The sequence below is a fragment of the Meles meles genome, chromosome 7, assembly GCF_922984935.1.
Source record: "Meles meles chromosome 7, mMelMel3.1 paternal haplotype, whole genome shotgun sequence".
NCBI lineage: Eukaryota > Metazoa > Chordata > Mammalia > Carnivora > Mustelidae > Meles > Meles meles.
In genome coordinates, this window is record NC_060072.1 from 30,291,173 (window position 1) to 30,312,037 (window position 20,865).

Here is a 20,865-nt window from a genome sequence, read left to right on the forward strand (position 1 = left end):
TTTTGGGAAAGACCAGGCTATCTTACTGTAGAAAGTCAACTCTCAATTTTCTAGAGAAAAATTTGAAGCCACATTTCAACCTAAATGAATATGTTCTTATATGCTCTATTGGTTTCTCAGTACATCCTGCCAATGCCATCATCCTTAGACTTTTTGAAATTAACTCAATAAAGTAATTCTAGACTTTGTGCTGCCTTAGAATAAAATATTTTTAACTTTGCAAGTTAAAAGTCTTATTTGCAATATAAAGTATGGAATTGCTTGAGTTGATATGTGTTCTAGTGATTCATTAGTGAAGACCATGAACCGAATTAATACTACAAATTGTCTAGTGAAAATGTGCATGAATTGGATTATTAGACTGAAAAGTTATGAGATCCTGGTTCTAGATCTAGCTTTGCCTTTTACTAGCTGAAAGTCTGAGCTTTACTTTCATCAATTGTTAAGTAAAGATAATCACATCTGGCCTTATTACTGTTACTGTAGTGATAGTTATATATAAGGTGGTATTTGTGAAGATATGATGAAGGAAATAAAGCTTTTATATATGTTTAAGGCAACAGTGCTTTATTTTAATGCATATACTTTTTAAGTTTAAAAACTTGTATAGTAGATTTAATTTTGAACTATATAACATAAATGTTTAATGAAAACAGGAAGAGAAAAGGAAAGGAATTAAAATTTATTAAATCTCACTGTGTGTCAGGAGCCAACTTTAAACTTTACATGCCTTATCTCACTTAATTCTTGGGTCATAAGTGTACCTGTTTTCCAGATGCTGAAGCCAGAGACCACAGAAGTGGGGTAATTTGCCAAAAATTCACGTAGCTAGTAACTGGCAGGGCTGAGATTGGAATCCATGTCCTTCTCGCCCCAGAGATCTTCTACCGTACCTTTTTGTGTCCCTCTTTGAAATGCTGATAGTCTAGAAGTTTCCTATGTAGTTTTGTTTTAGAATGTCACATTCTATTTTACATTATAAGTTAAACTGTCATAGAGAAACAAGATGATACTAGCTTCTAAACCTTTTTCTCTTATAGCCACCAGAGAAAGAGGGTGGATTACCTCGTCATGTTGGTAATAAAACTGAATGTGCCTTGTTGGGACTTCTTTTGGATTTAAAACGAGATTATCAGGATGTTAGAAATGAAATACCAGAAGAAGCACTGTACAAAGTCTACACCTTCAATTCTGTTAGGAAGTCCATGAGTACTGTCCTGAAAAATTCAGATGGAAGTTTTCGAATATTCAGCAAGGGTGCATCTGAGATAATTCTGAAAAAGTAAGAGTAAAATGCTTAGATGAATAAATTGCTCACTGTAGTTGCTTTATGGAATACCTACTATGTTGTTATTGTTGCTGTTTCCTTTTTTGTGAACATCAGGCATTGATAGGACCTCAGAGCTTTTCAGCATATTTTAATGGTATCTAGGTGTTTGCCCATGGTATTCTGCTATTTTTGTACTTCCGTTTCTTTTATTTCATAGTATTTTGCTGGAGGGAAAATGTGCCCATTACATTAAGTCGGATAGACTTAATAAAATAAACCTCGATCTTTGCTTTTAGACGTGTTGATCCCGTTGTTACAGAGGATCATGAAAAATAAAGGCCTCCCGGGAAGAAAAATTCCAAGTCTAGATCTTCAACACCACATTGTAGATAGTGAGCTCGAAAAATGTGATGAATGAATTATAGATAAGTTTTTAGAATAGCAGCATTAACACTAGATCTTCAAAATTCTCCTTTTATATCAGAATGAGGTTTTTTATCTGTGCTGCTGCATTGTGATACTTAAATATCTTCCTGTCATTTTAAATGATCGTCTTTCTCTTTCACTGTCCTTTTACAGACCAGTAGTTTCAATTTTGACATTACACACGTAAAATTTCTGATGTTTATATGATTTTAATAGGTGTTGAAATTAATTTGGTTTCCTTAATTCCAATAGGGAATTTAAAAACATAAGAGCAGCCTTGGAGAATTAGAGCTCATTTGAACTTAGGCATTTAAAGTATTTTTACTTTTAATTTGCTTATATGTAGATTATAATCCAATGTTATCTTAATGAACACTTGACAGATTATATTCTAATAGGTTTAAAGAGACAGGTCTATAAATAAATCACTGAAACGGCAGCACATGACAGATGGTTGCAGAGTCTTAAGATGAGATCATTGTCATATGAAAGATGTGGCACTTCAGCTAGGTTTTGGTATGAGGAACATGAAGGTGAAGGAAGCCACATCAAAGGAAAGGAGGTGGAAATACACAGCCCATATCGGGGAGGTAGCTGGTCGCATAGCTCATCTGGGTAGTAATGGGGCCTTTGTGACACACAGACCACATAGAGCCGCCTTTTTATTGAACACTTGGTTATCTGATGTCAGTGTGAAAGGTTAGAAATCTGTCTCATCCATGCGTTGCTGAATGGCAGATACGTGATACAGGGAAGCTTTTTAACCAGCAGCTCTGAGACAGTAAAATGAAAGGATGCACGTGAAACACCTAGTTTGGGGTCCGATAGCTAGTAGTCCCCCAGTAATACTTAAGTTTTGTTGTAGGGGTTCTTACACGTTCGGTTAAGCAGGAAAAATTAAGTGGGTCAGAGGATACAACTGGAGTGGTTTTTTTCATCAGGTGGTAGAAGGAGCAAATCTGTGATGGAAGATAATTCTTACGTCAGGGTTGGGGGCAAGGAAAGGATGGACTGGAGAGAGATAGTAATTAAAAAAGCTATTACAGGGGCGCCTGGGTGGCTCAGTGGGTTAAAGCCTCTGCCTTCGGCTCAGGTCATGATCTCAGGGTCCTGGGATTGAGCCCCGCATCGGGCTCTCTGCTCCGCAGGGAGCCTGCTTCCTCCTCTCTCTCTGCCTGCCTCTCTGCCTACTTGTGATCTCTCTCTCTGTCAAATAAATAAATAAAATCTTTAAAAAAAAAAAAAAGCTATTACAGTAGCTCTAGCTTGAAGTAAGAGCCAGGAGAAGGCAGTAGCAGGGTGGGAACAGAAAGGAGAGGCAACATTGAGGAGACTGTTAAGAGGTCCAATATGCGGGACTTAGGAGCTGATACTGTGTAGGTGATGGGAAAAGGAAGCGTGCAGGTGAGGTTTTTAGATTTATGTGGAAATGACTGGGGCAGGTGTTGATGCAGAGGAGGCAGCGTTTAGACTTGCACGCAGTAGGTCTAAGGTGCCCCAGCATCCCTGTGCAGCAGTGATGGAGAGCTTTGGAAAACCATCAAAACAGGAGATGTGGATTTGGCCATCACCACCTAGAAGCAGGAGGAGATGGCATCACCAAGGGAGAGGGGCAAAGCAAGGAGTCATAAAAAAATAAACTTTAAATAGGGACGTACATCATGTGACTTCTGTTCACTACATAATTAAAATTTTGTAGTTAGTGTCGCTGAAGATAAAACCATTTTGGCATTATGTCTCTCGTTTCAGTAGAATGCTTACTTTAACAATAAGTTATTATTTTCTTTCATGGCTAAAACAGTGTAGGTGACGAAACAACATCTCAGGTAAGGGGTTGATTGAATTTGATTTTTTTTACTTTAAAAGAAGAATATTTATGAATTTTGTGTTAATGCCCGATTCTGTACCAGGATGGACAGGTGTGTAATTTATTCTCCTCTGCCACCAGAGGTTCTTTGTGAAATTTTAAAAGCATTGCATTTCCAAAAGAAAAAATTTAGAGAATATCTAGAATAACTGATAAAGCGGAGAACTTTAAAATGACAACCATAAAACTAGAACTGTTGTATAAAGGGAAGGGTAAAAAGCCAGTGCGATTTAAGTCTGTGGAAAGGCAGCATACATAATTCTCTAAATTCCCAGTATCAGATCCCATGATTTCTAGCCCTTCCAGTTCACTTAAATGGCATTAACCATCATTTTTGTTAATTATTGATGTTTGGATTCAACATTTCCTTTTAGGTGTTTCAAAATCTTGAGTGCTAATGGTGAGGCAAAAGTGTTCAGACCAAGGGACCGTGATGATATTGTAAAAACAGTGATTGAACCGATGGCATCAGAAGGCTTGAGAACCATATGTCTTGCATTCAGAGATTTCCCAGCAGGAGAACCCGAACCAGAGTGGGATAATGAAAATGATATTGTCACCGGCCTCACGTGCATTGCTGTCGTGGGGATTGAAGACCCTGTGAGACCTGAGGTGGTGAAACGTTCTGTGCTCTGCATGTGCGCAATCTCTTAACCCTAGGGGATCCAAGCACTGACTGGGACCAGCTTTCTAGTAACATTCTTGGTGTTTGTGATTTTATTGTTTTTTCTTGGGTGAATCCAAAACAGGTGAAAAAAACAGCGCTTGTGATGTATTTGCTACTTACTGATGGTTTTTAATTAGACTGCTTCTCTTTGGGATTTTATGTACTGATAGCACCGTAACCTAACACGGTGCCTTGAGCTGGGTAGGTTTTTCGGTTGATACTTATATTAAATAACAGATGTATTACGTTATTTGTTTTCATGGTCTCTAGACCAGCACTGTTCGTAGAACTTTCTTGTGATGATAGAAGTTTTCTTTATGTTCTCTACAGTAGCTTCACCACATGTGACTACTGACTTTTGGAAGCATGGCTAGTTCAACTGAAAAGAATGAGTTTTCTGTATTTTATTTAATTTGAATTTAAACATCCTAGTACCATATTTGACAGCATGCATCTATATGCTTCGCTTGGTTTCTTTAAATTGTTTATTTTAAAGGTTATTGAGCAACTGCTAAATGCGCCAGGCATTGTACTAGGGTCATCTTTGTAGACTTAAAGATTTTTGAAATCCAGTCCCTGGCCTCAAAGAAGTCACTCTTGGGTGGGAATGGACGAACATGTAAATACAATCCAGGATGTTAGTACGTTGTTAGGTTTATCCAGAGCATGTTATATGGGCACAGAACATGAGCCCCCAACTTTGTTTAAAGCAATAACATCTTTTTAATGAATTCTTACTGTGTGCCAGATACCATGCCAACTGCCTTACATGTATTACTTCATTGAATGTTTACCTCTGTGACATTACTCTCATTTAACAGATGAGAAAAAAATCAAGGTGTATAGAGGTTAGCTCTAGACCATAGAACTAAACTATTATGTTTAAATCTGGCTTTGTCTAAAACATGTACTGAAAACACTGCTATGCTCTTTGAACCACTGAAGGGGTCAAGTAAGACTTCTGGGAGGTTAATTACCTGATCTGAGTCTTAACAGATGCGGTGTTAGCTGAACCTCAGGGGACAGTTGTACGCACATTCTGAGCAAAGAAGCAACATGAGTAAAAACACGAAGGCAAAAGCAGCTTTTTTTCAGTGACTCTCAGCTAACTGATTCAACACCCAGTGTATAGTACCAGGTACTTCTTTTAGGAACTGGAAATGCTACAGTAAACAAAATAGTCATGAAATGTATCTTCTAGAGAAGACAACCAAGCAGACAAAATGATAAATTTTTGGACAGTATGCCAAGTGAAAATACATTCTGTAAGGAATAAGACTTGGTCCGCGCCCTCAGTGGCTTTACATTCTGGTGGGCATATGGGGGTAGTTGGGAGGGTGATACCAGATACGACAATTTACAAGAGTGAAAAGGGCTATAAAGGGTATGCTCAGGGTGATGGAATTAGGTACTTAAACCACATTAGGAGATCTCTGAGGATATGACATTTGGACCTGAGATCTGATGGCGGAAAGGGAGCCAGCCGTATTAATAGCTGCAAGAATATTCAGCCAAATGGAGCAAAAAATTCAGAGAGGGGGTTGAGGGTGGGAAAGTATTAACTATTTCAAAACTAGGAAGGAGGCCAGTATGGCCATAAGTGTGGACAAGAAGGGACAGATAAGATTATCTTTGGTCTTACAAAACATATGGGTTCTGAATTTTATTGTGAAACTCAGTGGGAAGTAATTAAAGAAATTCAGGCTGGGAAGTAACACAAGTTGTGTCATTAAAATACTCTTTGGGTACTGTGTAAGAAATAGAAAGAGGAAATAAAGCAGAAAAGGGATTATTGCAGTGATCCCAGGAAGAGATGATCATGGCTTAGCACTACATACAGTGTGGCAGAGAAGACAAAAAGAGAGGGATGATTTCAGAGTAAATGGAGGTAAAACCAATAGGAATGAATCTGTTGGGTTTGGTATACTATCCTTGAATTTTTGAGGTGTCTGAATCATCCTAATATATGTCCTGTAGGCATTTGGACCTAGTTGCCTGAAAGTAGCCTAGGCTGGGGTACTCACCCGAGGGGCTCCCGGAGCTCTCCTGAGGAGAGCTAGCTCCACAAGTAGGTGTCTTACAGAGGAGAGACAGTCTTCCATTACTAGCTGAGGGGTAGATGATACTACTGAAGGAGTAAGAGAATCAAGCTGCCATCTGTTCAGAAATGATGAAATACCCAGGTGGGTAATGTTTGCCAGCCTTTGGTCAAAAGGAAACCAGAGTTTTAAGTATTGATTTATGGCTTAGCTCTTACCTAGGTGTAGTATTAGATCAGGGTGTCTACAGCTTTTGTCCTCTGGAAAGTAGATTGCTGTTCTCATGCTCTTGGCATTGAGGTTGATAAAGAGTTCCATCTTTTTTTTAAACATGAAAGTGGCACTTAATTTTTTTTAGTACTACAACGTGAGATGGGTACTTTGAGACTAATGTGAGACAGTGTAATATAAAACAGCTTTCTCTGAGTGAGTACTGTGGATTGCATTTCTGATACAGAGAATTTTGATTAGATATCTAGAATAAAACCAGCTTTATTGAATTTGCGTAGGTACTTGAACAAAGTAATTGGCTTCTCTTCAATTTCTTATTGTAAAAGTTGAGGTGGTTTGTGGGCTTTATTTGAAGATATTTGGTACGGTTAGTTGGCCATTAAGAAATGTTAGTTTGCCCTTCTTTAATATTATTTGCCGCATGGTTTTAACCCGACACCAGTTTCTCTCTTTTATTCATTGTCCCCCCTATTCCAAGTGATCTCAGGATGCCACCCAATCATTGCGTGCTTAGGTGGACAATTTTACTTTTCATCTCAAGTGAGATATCAGGATATATATTACATTTTTATAGCTAACCAGTGTTTTCAAAATCAAATACTGATTTTTGAAAAATAACAGATGCATGTGGTGTACGAAGACACAATTTTGTCTAGGTAGACCATGAAAGCTGTCCAGAGACATTACATTTAAACTGTAGAAGTCATAAACCATCAGTCTGCAAGGCCAAATTTAGCCTTCAGTCAGATTTTTCTTGGACTGTGTGTGTGTGTGTGTGTGTGTGTGTAAAGCATTATGTATTGAGAGAGCATTCGTAAATGTAGCTTTCTACTTTCTCTTAAAGTTATAGGTTCTATCAACATTGGGCATTTATTCTATCATAGGAAAAAAAAAAGGCTAAAGCCAAGTAGCTTTCTCATTAAGCATTAGTTTTGGGTTCCGTGTTTTTCTCATTTATGTTACCCACATGGCTCTATAGGTGTTTGCATTTGCAGCCTGTGCTCCAGAGGAATTAATACGGATTTCCTGATTAGAGAAGAGCCGGAAGTACTCGCTAGGCAAAGGGAATTGCCAGAAGCAGAGAAACAGAAACAATATATATTTAATTCATCCATCAGGCTGTCTTGTAGAGAAAATTTTTAGATAAATCTAGAAATTATTTTGAGGTTCAATGTGAAACTCTGTTATGCCAAGAACTTCGCAGCTTATAGTGTAACAGTTGAGAAATTATCATTTATTTTTAAGAAAATATATTAGAAAAATAATTCTATCATCAGATACATCAGATATTTTACAGGAGAAACAAATGTAAAGACAGGGATACCAATTAGAAAGCTGTTTTGGTAGTTCAGGCAACAAGCAGGGGAGACAAGGTGCAAGGAGGGTTTGAGGCAGAATCCACAGGACTCATTGTTGGTTAAAGATGTATAGAATAAGAGATTAGAAGAGCTCAGATGATCCTAGGTTTCTGTTAGGTAGGTTTTAAAAAACATGGTCCCCCCCTCTTTGGACTCCCAGATTCCACTGTCCACTTCGCTGGTGAAATTATGAACTCAGCACTCACAATGAGGTGGGAGAAAGATGTAGATTGGAAAATTATTAGCACCAACATGACAGTTAAATGTACAAGAATAAGTAAGGTAATCCTTAAAAGATACGGAGTGGGAGGGGAAAAGTGAGCCACCTTAACCCTAAAGAACCACACCCCAGCATTTTACTCTGGTGTTGTCTGGGCAGTAAAACCAGAAAGCCAACCAAAAAAGAACTGCATAATGGTTGGGGGCGGGGGAGCATTTTAAGAAGCCTTTGGTAAATAAATAATGCAAACAAGTTGAGTAGGATCACAACTGGAAATGAAGCCTGAACTAGGATTGTGGCAATGGAAGAGGATAGAAGAGATCATTGGGAGTAATTCAAGAAATACTGAATATCCTGAGATGAAAGTAGAATTGTCATTGTTTGTAGAACTATGCAGTAATGCATTACTTGGAAATACTAATTTTCTTCCGTAATACAAATTTTTTCTTTGTAAACCAGGTACCGGAGGCAATAAAGAAATGTCAGAGGGCTGGAATTACTGTGCGGATGGTCACTGGTGATAATATTAATACTGCTCGGGCTATTGCTACCAAATGCGGTATTTTACATCCGGGGGAAGATTTTCTATGCCTCGAAGGTAAAGATTTCAACAGAAGAATACGAAATGAAAAAGGAGAGGTAAGGGTTTCTTTAGTTTTTGTGTTGATGTATTTTTCATATATCAGGAATTTCATTCAACAAATAACGTATTGAATGTGCACTGTGGGTTACGTATCACACATGAGGGAAAGCAGCCTGCACCTAAGAAACCAAAACACTAAGTTTTAGGAAGTGAAAGTAATTAGTGATAGAAAAATTTGTCCTAAAGGGAGTGAGCCCTTCTTTTTTACTTCAGTCTAGGCCAATTTCAGAAGTATAATATATATAAGCGAGTATGGGAGGAAGAGTTGGGAAAGGCTGATACAGAGCATATTTTAGGACACCTCAAGTTCTATGCTTTTCATACTATTTTAAGGTATTTTTATTTTCATAGGCAGTGGGAAGATTTTTAAAATTTGATTTTATAATGGTGTATATGTATATATAATAGTGGTTCTCAACCTGGAGTATGCATTAGAGTGACCCAGAGAGCCTTTTAAACACATTGATTGCTAGGCCCCCAACCCAGAGGATTTGATAAGATGATAGGCTTAGGGCCTTGCTAAAAAAATTTGCATTTCTGACAAGTTCCCTCGAGTTGCTGATGGTGCTGGTCTGTTAACCACGCTCTTGAGAACTGCTGATACATATGCCAGATAGCTAATTTGGGAATTATAAAACTAATTTGGGTACATTTTAACTTTCACGAATATTTATAGATTGAGCAAGAGCGGATAGACAAGATTTGGCCAAAGCTTCGAGTACTTGCCAGATCATCTCCTACTGACAAACACACACTGGTTAAAGGTGAGTGGATTTTACGGCTAATTCACCGTTTGTTCATACAGAAATGTGTTCTGTTTCCCAAAGTAATAATAGATACTGGATAGTAGATTGGATCTTGGATATTATCTCTTCCGATAAAATCTAAATACATTTCCTTTTGACACCTTCCATGAACTGTGTTTATCCTCATTAAAACAGGATATTGCTCTTAGTGTAACCTTAGTTTCTGGACTTGGTCCTTGTCAACACCTCAGCAGTTTCCATTTCTCTATATTTGTTTGTTTGTTTTTAACGTAGAGTCTGTAAAACTGCCTGGTCAGGGTACTCTGCAGAATCACCTTGTTAATTAAAGGGGATATTTTTACAGCACAAATATTTACTTTTGTTTCAGGTATAATTGACAGCACTGTGTCGGAACAACGCCAGGTTGTAGCTGTAACTGGTGACGGTACAAATGATGGCCCAGCACTGAAGAAAGCTGATGTTGGATTTGCAATGGTAGGAGCTTAACCTGTTTAACATTCAGATGTAATTTACTGGCTGAGTTGTTTGTTACTAGATTGCAACTAACTTTTTTCATTTATTTGAGAGTGAGCGCATGATTGGGGGAAGGCCAGAGGGAGAGGGAGAAGCTGACTCCCTGCTGAGTGTGGAGCCTGACACAGGGCTGGATCCCAGGACCCTGAGATCGTGACATGAGCCAAAGTCAGGTGCTTAACCCACTGAGCCAACCACGCGCCCCACTGTTGATTTTAAATACTGTCCTTCAAGATTTGAGTGAAAATAATATGTGCCTAAATTAGTTGATAGTAAGTCTGAGTAGTTTGTGACCATATTCATTTGATACAGTGAAATCTGGCTAGAAGGTGACTCTTGAAGAACTATAACGTCATGCATTTACCCTGTACTCTGCAAAATATATAAATACCTGTCGTCTGATCTGAACCTTACAACAATCTTCTTAAGCAGGAGACAGGCTTTGAATAAAAGAGAGAGAAAGTATATGTGTGTGTGAGTTAAAAGAGAATCTTCTGTTCCACTGAAGATGTCTGTTAAGAGTAACTGAACGTCATCATTTCATGTATAATAGCTATAATCCTTTTTTGATTGTAAAAAATCTGCCCCCCCCAAGTCTTCTATTTAGATTCGATTATTTAAAGTGCTAGAAAATTTCAGCATTTCATTTTTATATTCTTATACTCTAGCCATAGTACTGATGAAGTTTTTATTATAAAATTGATATCATGAAATACAGATGCTACATAAATGTTTAGTGATTGAAATTAGGTTGTTTTATATTTCTGCATCGATTTCTTGTAGCTTTTGGTGTTAGAATGACTCTTTGTACCTTCAGTGCCATAGAAAACAAATACTCTATTTAATTTTAACTTAATTTTTTGAAAGTACAGGTCTGTAATCACAATTCCCAAATCTAAAAATCTAAAAACTGAAATTTCTTCCCTAAATTTGCAACAGACTCTTTTGACTCCAAAACATGATTCTGAATGATGTGAGGACTTTTTGTCCCACTTAACATGAACAGTCAAAGCCATTGTATAGATACTAATGTTTTTTTTTTCCATTTTATTTATTTTTTCAGCATAACAGTATTCATTGTTTTTGCACAACACCCAGTGCTCCATGCAAAACGTGCCCTCCCTATTACCCACCACCTGTTCCCCCAACCTCCCACCCCTGACCCTTCAAAACCCTCAGGTTGTTTTTCAGAGTCCATAGTCTCTTATGGTTAGCCTCCCCTTCCAATTTTTTTTTTTTAAATAAACATATAATGTATTTTTATCCCCAGGGGTACAGGGCTGTGAATCGCCAGGTTTACACACTTCACAGCACTCATGATAGCACATACCCTCCCCAATGTCCACAGCCCCCTCCCCCTCTCCCAATCCCACCTCCCCCCAGCAACCCCCAGTTTGTTTTGTGAGATTAAGAGTCATTTATGGTTTGTCTCCCTCCCAATCCCATCTTGTTTCATTTATTCTTCTCCTATCCCCCTAACCCCCCATGTTGCTTCTCCATGTCCTCATATCAGGGAGATCATGTGATAGTTGTCTTTCTCCGATTGACTTATTTCACTAAGCATGATACGCTCTAGTTCCATCCACGTCGTCGCAAATGGCAAGATTTCATTTCTTTTGATGGCTGCATAGTATTCCATTGTGTATATATACCACATCTTCTTTATCCATTCATCTGTTGATGGACATCTAGGTTCTTTCCATAGTTTGGCTATTGTAGATATTGCTGCTATAAACATTCGGGTACACGTGCCCCTTCGGATCACTATGTTTGTATCTTTAGGGTAAATACCCAGTAGTGCAATTGCTGGGTCATAGGGTAGTTCTATTTTCAACATTTTGAGGAACCTCCATGCTGTTTTCCAGAGTGGTTGCACCAGCTTGCATTCCCACCAACAGTGGAGGAGGGTTCCCCTTTCTCCGCATCCTCGCCAGCATCTGTCATTTCCTGACTTGTTAATTTTAGCCATTCTGACTGGTGTGAGGTGATTCTCATTGTGGTTTTGATTTGTATTTCCCTGATGCCAAGTGACGTGGAGCACTTTTTCATGTGTCTGTTGGCCATCTCGATGTCTTCTTTGCAGAAATGTCTGTTCATGTCCTCTGCCCATTTCTTGATTGGATTGTTTGTTCTTTGGGTGTTGAGTTTGCTAAGTTCCTTATAGATTTTGGATACTAGCCCTTTATCTGATATGTCGTTTGCAAATATCTTCTCCCATTCTGTCCGTTGTCTTTTGGTTTTGTTAACTGTTTCCTTTGCTGTGCAAAAGCTTTTGATCTTGATGAAATCCCAATAGTTCAATTTTGCCCTTGCTTCCCTTGCCTTTGCCGATGTTCCTAGGAAGATGTTGCTACGGCTGAGGTCGAAGAGGTTGCTGCCTGCATTCTCCTCAAGGATTTTGATGGATTCCTTTCTCACATTGAGGTCCTTCATCCATTTGGAGTCTATTTTCGTGTGTGGTGTAAGGAAGTGGTCCAATTTCATTTTTCTGCATATGGCCGTCCAATTTTCCCAGCACCATTTATTGAAGAGGCTGTCTTTTTTCCATTGGACATTCTTTCCTGCTTTGTCGAAGATTAGTTGACCATAGAGTTGAGGGTCAATTTCTGGGCTCTCTATTCTGTTCCACTGATCTATGTGTCTGTTTTTGTGCCAGTACCATGCTGTCTTGATGATGACAGCTTTGTAATAGAGCTTGAAGTCCGGAATTGTGATGCCACCAACTTTGGCTTTCTTTTTCAATATTCCTTTGGCTATTCGAGGTCTTTTCTGGTTCCATATAAATTTTAGGATTATTTGTTCCATTTCTTTGAAAAAAATAGATGGTATTTTGATAGGGATTGCATTAAATGTGTAGATTGCTTTAGGTAGCATGGACATTTTCACAATATTTATTCTTCCAATCCAGGAGCATGGAACATTTTTCCATTTCTTTGTGTCTTCCTCAATTTCTTTCATGAGTACTTTATAATTTTCTGTGTATAGATTCTTAGCCTCTTTGGTTAGGTTTATTCCTAGGTATCTTATAGTTTTGGGTACAATTGTAAATGGGATTGACTCCTTAATTTCTCTTTCTTCTGTCTTGTTGTTGGTGTACAGAAATGCAACTGATTTCTGTGCATTGATTTTATATCCTGACACTTTACTGAATTCCTGTACAAGTTCTAGCAGTTTTGGAGTGGAGTCTTTTGGGTTTTCCACATATAGTATCATATCATCTGCGAAGAGTGATAGTTTGACTTCTTCTTTACCAATTTGGATGCCTTTAATTTCTTTTTGTTGTCTGATTGCTGAGGCTAGGACTTCTAGTACTATGTTGAATAGCAGTGGTGATAATGGACATCCCTGCCGTGTTCCTGACCTTAGCAGAAAAGCTTTCAGTTTTTCTCCATTGAGAATGATACTTGCGGTGGGTTTTTCATAGATGGCTTTGATAATATTGAGGTATGTGCCCTTTATCCCTACACTTTGAAGAGTTTTGATCAGGAAGGGATGCTGTACTTTGTCAAATGCTTTTTCAGCATCTATTGAGAGTATCATATGGTTCTTGTTCTTTCTTTGATACTAATGTTTTTTATGAGGTGCTGATCCCCTCTGGGAAAATTTGTGGTGGGATGTAAGTGCGTAATTATCTTTCTAAAATGTGGGAGACTTGAATTCCGAAACATAGTCTGGGCCCACAGGTTTCAGATAGAAGAAAACGTGTGTGTACCAGGGTTTATTTGTATCATTTGTCCCCCTGTTAGTGTGTTGCTAAAATAGGGAGGTAGCAGAACCATCACCAAGGTGGCAGGCTTTCAGCAAGCCTGGGAGGGATGGAAAGAGGAAATTATGTGGGTGAAGTGCTCTCAGCCCCTAGCCGTGAACCCAGAGCTCCCCACCCTGCCCTACTGCAGACTCATTATGGCTGGCAGCACATTTGTCTGAACTTCTGAAGACTTGTTCAAAGTAGCTTAAGGGAGAAGGAATACTGAGGTCCTGTCCCTTTGGCTGTGGGCATGTAGGATCCTTGTTCATTGTAGGAACACAGGATCACTCTCTGCTGCACTGAGCACTTAGCAGGACTCTGACTTTCATCAGGACAGCTGACCAAGAGGGCATTGACTTACAGTGCATTTTAAACAATAAAAAGCTTGCTTCCCAGACCTTCAGTGTTTTAAGGCAGACGCTAAGGGCTTTCAGTGCACACAGGTAAATATAGTATGACAAACAGAAACACAGTACAGTGACTGCTTTGTTTCATTTGGAAGCCCTGAGGTTTTAGGCCCGTGGTACCACCTTTTTTTAAAGTAGTACATCAAAAATCTAAATCTGTTTTAGAAGACAGAAAGAATGACTTGAATGTCAAAGCACTCAGTCAAGCTTGAGTTTACTTTGTGTATTTATTCAGTTGTCCAATTTCATATTTTAAAACTGCAAGACAAAATTATTTGACTTGAGTTTTTAATAGATACCTGCAAGAAATTGCTACTGATTAGTCCCTATTAAATTTCTCTTCCTTTGCAGGCAGAAATAGCATTTTAGAATACTATCTGTATATCCTGTGTCTGTCTGTGTGTGTGTCTGTGTGTATATTTATATACACACTATATATACTTAGAAAAGTGAACGTTGAAATAAAATTTTCAACAAAATAAGATTTGCAGAAGGACCCTAGTATAAGTATATGATTAGGTTGCAAAGAGGTCTGGCTTTATATAGCCACTGGCCATAGATTCCTTTTGATTTGCAAGCCTCTGTGGGTACAATTAAAATAATGACTATATTATGTTATTATATTACATTATTCTTACCAAAATTCAGCAAACCGTAACATAGAGATATCTCTGTCTTCAAAGCCTGAATTCCATGATGGATTTCTATAACCAAATACATCTTAAAATAAACCCATCACCAAATTCTCCGTTCTTTACATCGGAATCACCTAGCACTTGTACATTTTTACCTCCTCTCCCAGACCTTCTGACATGCTTGGGTGTGGCCTCCACCAGGCCTACTACCCAGCTGTCTTGTTCTCCATACCTGAGGATTTCCTTTTCCTCTGTCATATTGGATCTGGTATTTCCTGGACTCAATGTCATTGTCTGTTCTGATTTACTCCCTCGTGGAGTAACTCTGTCTTCTCCAATAGCTTTCTGAGAAGAAAAGTTTATGAGAGTTAAACATTTTCGTAACTTTTATGATTGAAAGTCTCTACCCTCTTTTCACTCTCGAGTCTTAATCTGACTTGGTATAGAAGTCTCGTTTGAAAATCAGTTTTTTACTCAGAATTTTGAATTCATTCCTCCATTATTGTTACATACCATTCTGAATTTTGAACCTCTGTGGGTTTTCTTTTTTTTCCCCTTTCTGGAGATGCATACGTCTTTCCTTAGTTTCCAGTCTTTTGAAACGTAATGATGTTTTGTCATAGAACAACTCTCTACATAATAAGCTCATATTCTTCAGTTTTGTGAAATTTTTTGATCCTAGGCTTACTTCGTCTCTACCATTTCTTCTTTTGGAACATCCACCTCCCCCATCCCCCCAGTTCTTGAACTGCTTGGACTCATTATCTTTTGTTTTTTTTCCAACTTACCGTACCTTTATCATCTTGCTTTATTTTCAGGGACATTTCCTTAGTTTCTGAGTTGTTGTTGTTATTTTTAAGTTTCTATGATCATATATTTAATCTCCAAGAGTTATTTTTGGATCACTAACTTTTTTGCCCTTGTTTTAGTATTCTCTTCATGTTTCATTGATGTGCCTTTTACCTCTGTAAGGATTTGGCTTCTTAAATAAGCTTTCATCTCTGCAAAGTCTGTTTTGGTTTAGTCTTTCCTCAGATGTCAGGTGGTTGATTCTTGGTTGTCTCTGCGTATTTACTGGTGGAAAGCTGGAAAGCCTTGGGGCTGTGTGTGGGATTTATCAACGAGAAGTTTCTCAGTAAAGTGATCTGGCTTGGCTATTTCACTTCCTTAGTGTACCTTGAACTGTAGTATTTTCAGGTCTTTTCTCTTCAGATGATCAAATTTCCCAGAAAAGAATCTTCAGATCTGTTACCTAGAGGGCACTCCTGAATACTGGTGTTCCAGAAAACAAGTAGAGAAAAGGAGGTGGTGGTCTCAACACTCATTTAAGCAGAGTTAGCCTTCACTGCTTTTTTTTCAGTAGCACACCCGTGTACTCAGCAGTGCTTGGCACCTCCTCCCCGCCTCCCCACAGTCTGCACTGTCTTTGTCATACCCTCTCTGATCAATTATCAGGCAGTCTTCTGTCAGGTCAGAGGGCATGGCAAATTGCCACTTGGTTGCATGGACTTGGGAACAGGCCTTGAGGACTTAGCTGCCATTTCTTCTAATTTTATTGTTAACATAAAACACACATACAGAAAAATGCATACGTCATAAATGTACAACTGAACGGATTATCACAAGTGAGCAAACCTGTTCTGTGCAAGGCGAGAAATAGATTATTACCTGAAGCTTCAGTCACACTGTCTTCTAAACATTGCCCTGTCTCTCTGCAAAGATAACTAGTATTCTGAAGATTACTTTTGTCTGTTTCCAAACTGTGAACCTAAGAATCTTACATGTATTTTGAGTCCAGCATCCTTTATTCGTCATTATGCTTATGAAATTCATCTGTGTTGTGTATCACTGTAGTTCACTCATGGTTATTAATCTACAGCTTACTAACCCATCCCATTCTACTCTTGATGGACAGAGTTGTTCTTAGTTTGGACCTTCTGGGTACTTCTTAGTGTCTTTGGTAGACTTTCAACAAGACCTTCAGTTTTCATTCACACCTTTACCCCTCCTTCCAGTGCTGCCTGGTGCTGCCAAGTGCTGAGCCTTATGTAGGAAAGTCTGTTGTGCAAACAAAGTTATCCTCTGCTTTCCCTACTCTTGGCTTAGGATTCAGCTCTCTGGGGTCTGCCAGCCTACTTACTCTTTGGTTATTTCCTCTCTGGCCTCTTAAGATTTCCTTGCAGTATGTCCTTTCCCACTAACTTGGATTTTGTAAGTTTTTATTTTAATATACCTTTCTGTGTTAATTTTAGGGCAGAACTTGGGTGATGCATTCTTTTTTTAAACCCAACTTGAACTTTATTTTCCATACCTTACTCTTTGTTTGATTTTTGTTTAGGTAGAATAGCTTTCTGAGAGATACTGTAGGATAACTAAATTACCTTCTTTTACAGTAAATGTAAGTCATTAGTCATTCAGTGTAATGGCAAATTTTGGTTTATCGTATACTGCTGCTCTTTTGGATACTTAAACATTACATTTCAAACGTTTAGTCTAATTCACAGAATTTTTCTTCTTAGGGTATCGCTGGAACCGACGTAGCTAAAGAAGCTTCTGACATCATTCTCACGGATGACAACTTCACAAGCATTGTTAAAGCGGTCATGTGGGGACGAAATGTCTATGACAGCATCTCCAAGTTTCTTCAGTTCCAGCTCACTGTTAACGTGGTCGCGGTGATAGTTGCTTTTACGGGCGCCTGTATTACTCAAGTAGGTTCACGGTTGTCGCCGTCGTCGTTATTGTTGTTACTTTTCATTAAAACATGTTTGTTCTAAAGCAAAAATGTGTGTATAAGCTACCGTTTTAAAGTACGTAAACATTTGAATAACCTGAAGCTTAACAATGTAGGTTAATTCATATGAAAATGTAATCCTGTTCTGTTCTTTGAGTTTTTAACTTCAAAAGGCTTCCTGAGAATTGCTGAGTCCCTGAATAGTTGTGAATTTCTATTAGGAAACCTATCTTTTCTAGGATTCACCGCTTAAGGCTGTGCAGATGCTGTGGGTAAACCTCATAATGGATACGCTCGCTTCCCTGGCTCTGGCAACTGAACCCCCCACTGAATCTCTCTTGCTTCGGAAGCCTTATGGTAGAAATAAGCCTCTCATCTCACGCACCATGATGAAGAATATTTTGGGTCATGCATTCTATCAACTTGTAGTAGTCTTTACACTCTTATTCGCTGGTAAGAATTCAATGCCTGATAAAGCTTCGGTTGTTTTTGTTCCAAGCTAATACCGTCCCAGATGTTTGAATGTTGCAGATTCTTCAAGAACATAAGTTCTGTTTCTGACCGCCCATGTATCTTTCCTTTCTCCTCTTTGTCAGTGGATGTTGCTTAGGAAAGCACTATGATAGACAGTGGGAGGAAGTAAAAAGAGTCCTGATTTTTGTTTGTCCTGGCTCTGCCACTAACTTAAATATCATAGTTTTGGGGTTTCGGCGTCCACATCTGTAGAACAGTAGAGTTGTACTAGATGACCCCAGGTTTCTTCCAACTTAACCCGTGCTGTTATTCGAGATCAAATAAAGGTCTGGCTAGGTTGTATTATTGCATACTTTTCTTGAAATGTTAAATTGTTTTGTATGATAATTACAAAGTAGTAATTTTTCATTCTTTCAGGAGAAAAGTTTTTTGATATTGATAGCGGAAGAAATGCTCCTTTGCATGCTCCTCCTTCGGAACATTATACTATTGTTTTTAATACCTTTGTGCTGATGCAACTTTTCAACGAAATAAATGCCCGGAAAATTCACGGTGAAAGAAATGTGTTCGAAGGAATCTTTAATAATGCCATCTTCTGCACAATTGTTTTAGGCACTTTTGTGGTACAGGTGGGTAATTGGAAAAGATAGTTTCGAATTTGATGATCCTGTAGGAGATATTAGATAAACAGCTTCTTCCCAGAAATTGTTGGCTGCATGTGTGGGGCTTCTATATATTGCCTTAATGACACCTTAAGAGATTTTAAATACCATACATCAAGTGAAAATATGCTGTATCCTGAAATCCCATGTTGAGCAGAGTATATAAAGCTAATACTATTTTAATTGCACTACTGATTTCCGTGGTTGTGATACTTTACACATAAGCTGATACTGATTGTTTATATCATTATCAAAACTCTTATAATTGTAATTTTAAGGCAAATCTTACTATTTACCAGTTTCTAGCCTAGCTAGAGTGATCAACTAATGGCTTCGAGCAATTGATAGTAATTGTATTAAATAATAGTACTTGAAATGAATATTCTAAGATTCATGTGATTCTGAATGCTGCTTCCTGAGTTGGTACATGCTAGTTTTTGATTTTGTAATACAGCTGACTCTTGAACAACACGGGATGGGAGACCAACTCCCACCCCCTCCCTGCCCCAGCCCACCCCTGCACAGTTGAAAATCTGAATATAATTTTTGAACTCCCCCAAAATCTTAATAGCCTACTCTAGACCAGAAGCCTTACAAATAATAACATAAAATAGTCAACACATATTTTACATGTCATATATATATTCTTATAATAATGTAAGCTAGAGAAAAAAAATGTTACCAAGAAATCATAAGGAGAAAATACATTTACAGTACTGTACTGTGTTTACTGAAAAAAAATTATGTATAAATGAACTTGGGCAATTTAAATAGCGTTGTTCAAGAGTTACCTATACCATCAAAACAAGATTTAAAATTAAACAGTGAACTTGAAGGAATCAGACAGTGATGGAGCTTGTTTTGAAATGAAGACTGAAGAATTGTAAAGTTTATTCAGCCATGGCTTATATACTCTAGGTACCAAAACCCTAGCCTTAGTTGTTTCTGTAATAATTGCTTCCGTTTTAGCTTTCAATTTCCATAAACTTTAGGGACAATGTTGCTTACTTGCAACAAGTATTTTCTGGAAGTATTTTTTTCAGGTTTATAAAAAAGTACTGTTCATGACATGTTAAAATTTTAGCTTTTACTTGCTATAAAACTGGATTTATTTTATCTTCCTAATATATGAGGACTGCAGAAAATTTAACTGCCTCTCTATCAAGCAAATCTGGTAACTTGGTTCCCAGCAAAGATTGATATACCCAGAACAGTTTAATGGGAGGGTATCATTCATCAGTGCCTCATCAATAAGCCAGTACTGCTCAAAAGTATAGTCTGTGGACCAGCTCCTGGTCCGTTTATTAGAAGTCCACAATGAGGTAAGAAGCATGTGTCAGACTATAAATCAGCAGCTTCATTAATCACCCTGTGTTTCGAGGGAGGGTTTTTGTTTCGTTGCTGGAGGTGCGTGTTTGTAAGTCATAGCAGCGGTGATTCTACTATGCAAACATGCATCAATTTGTACTCTAGTGCCTGTTCCTTATCTTCTTATCATGGAGTGGCACTTTGAATAGCACTTTTGTAGCCAGTTTTAGCTGGGTAGGAAAACATGGACCTTGATTTACACATATCTCGTTCTGTTTACTTCTGAAATAGTCTAGCCAGAGTCTTGATTGTAGAGCAGAGGTCCCTGAAGGGCTTCCTATTATAAATTGTATTCAATTTAATTTCTGTCTCTTCCATCTACTAGCTGATTTTTCTTCTTGCCTTTTTTTTTTGACAGATCATAAAGTACATAATAATCCTGAATTCTGTGTAAATATTTTATCTCCTACTTTCTAGCGATTAACACAGAATCAGTGTTTTCAAAATAACGTTTCACGAAACATTGGTTCCTTCAGTTGCTCTTACATCCTCAGATAAGTATAGGAAATACTGCCTATGTTACTACTGTTGTAGTTTATAACAGCCATCTAACATTATAGTTAAAAGTACAAACTTACAAGTCAGTCATGGGGTCAGATCGTTGCCTTTTAGTAACCGTGTGACTCACTGACAAGTTGCAGCTTCTTCATCTGTGAAATGGGGGTAATATGTATACGAGGCCGCATCACAGAATTACTGAAGCATTAAGAGAGACCATGCACACAGGAAGCTCTGAGCTTACTGCCTGGGAGGGAGATACTCAAATGCCGGCTGCTTTTTTTCTTTTTTCTCTTTTTTAAATTAATATCTCAAAGACTTTAGGAAATCCTACGGTT

At 38.2% G+C, this 20,865-nt stretch overlaps 1 protein-coding gene across 3 annotated transcripts in view; it reads left to right on the forward strand.

Moving 5' to 3' along the window:
- The window catches only part of ATP2B1 (ATPase plasma membrane Ca2+ transporting 1), a 128,406-nt gene that overhangs the window by 95,154 nt on the left and 12,387 nt on the right, over positions 1-20,865 (forward strand). For all 3 annotated transcript variants that reach the window (XM_046013878.1, XM_046013876.1, XM_046013877.1), the window contains exons 11-18: positions 1,041-1,282; positions 3,938-4,175; positions 8,538-8,717; positions 9,398-9,485; positions 9,856-9,962; positions 17,311-17,502; positions 17,765-17,978; positions 18,417-18,628. In XM_046013878.1, coding sequence (XP_045869834.1) covers positions 1,041-1,282; positions 3,938-4,175; positions 8,538-8,717; positions 9,398-9,485; positions 9,856-9,962; positions 17,311-17,502; positions 17,765-17,978; positions 18,417-18,628 — 1,473 coding nt within the window. The remainder of the gene's footprint in view (positions 1-1,040; positions 1,283-3,937; positions 4,176-8,537; positions 8,718-9,397; positions 9,486-9,855; positions 9,963-17,310; positions 17,503-17,764; positions 17,979-18,416; positions 18,629-20,865) is intronic.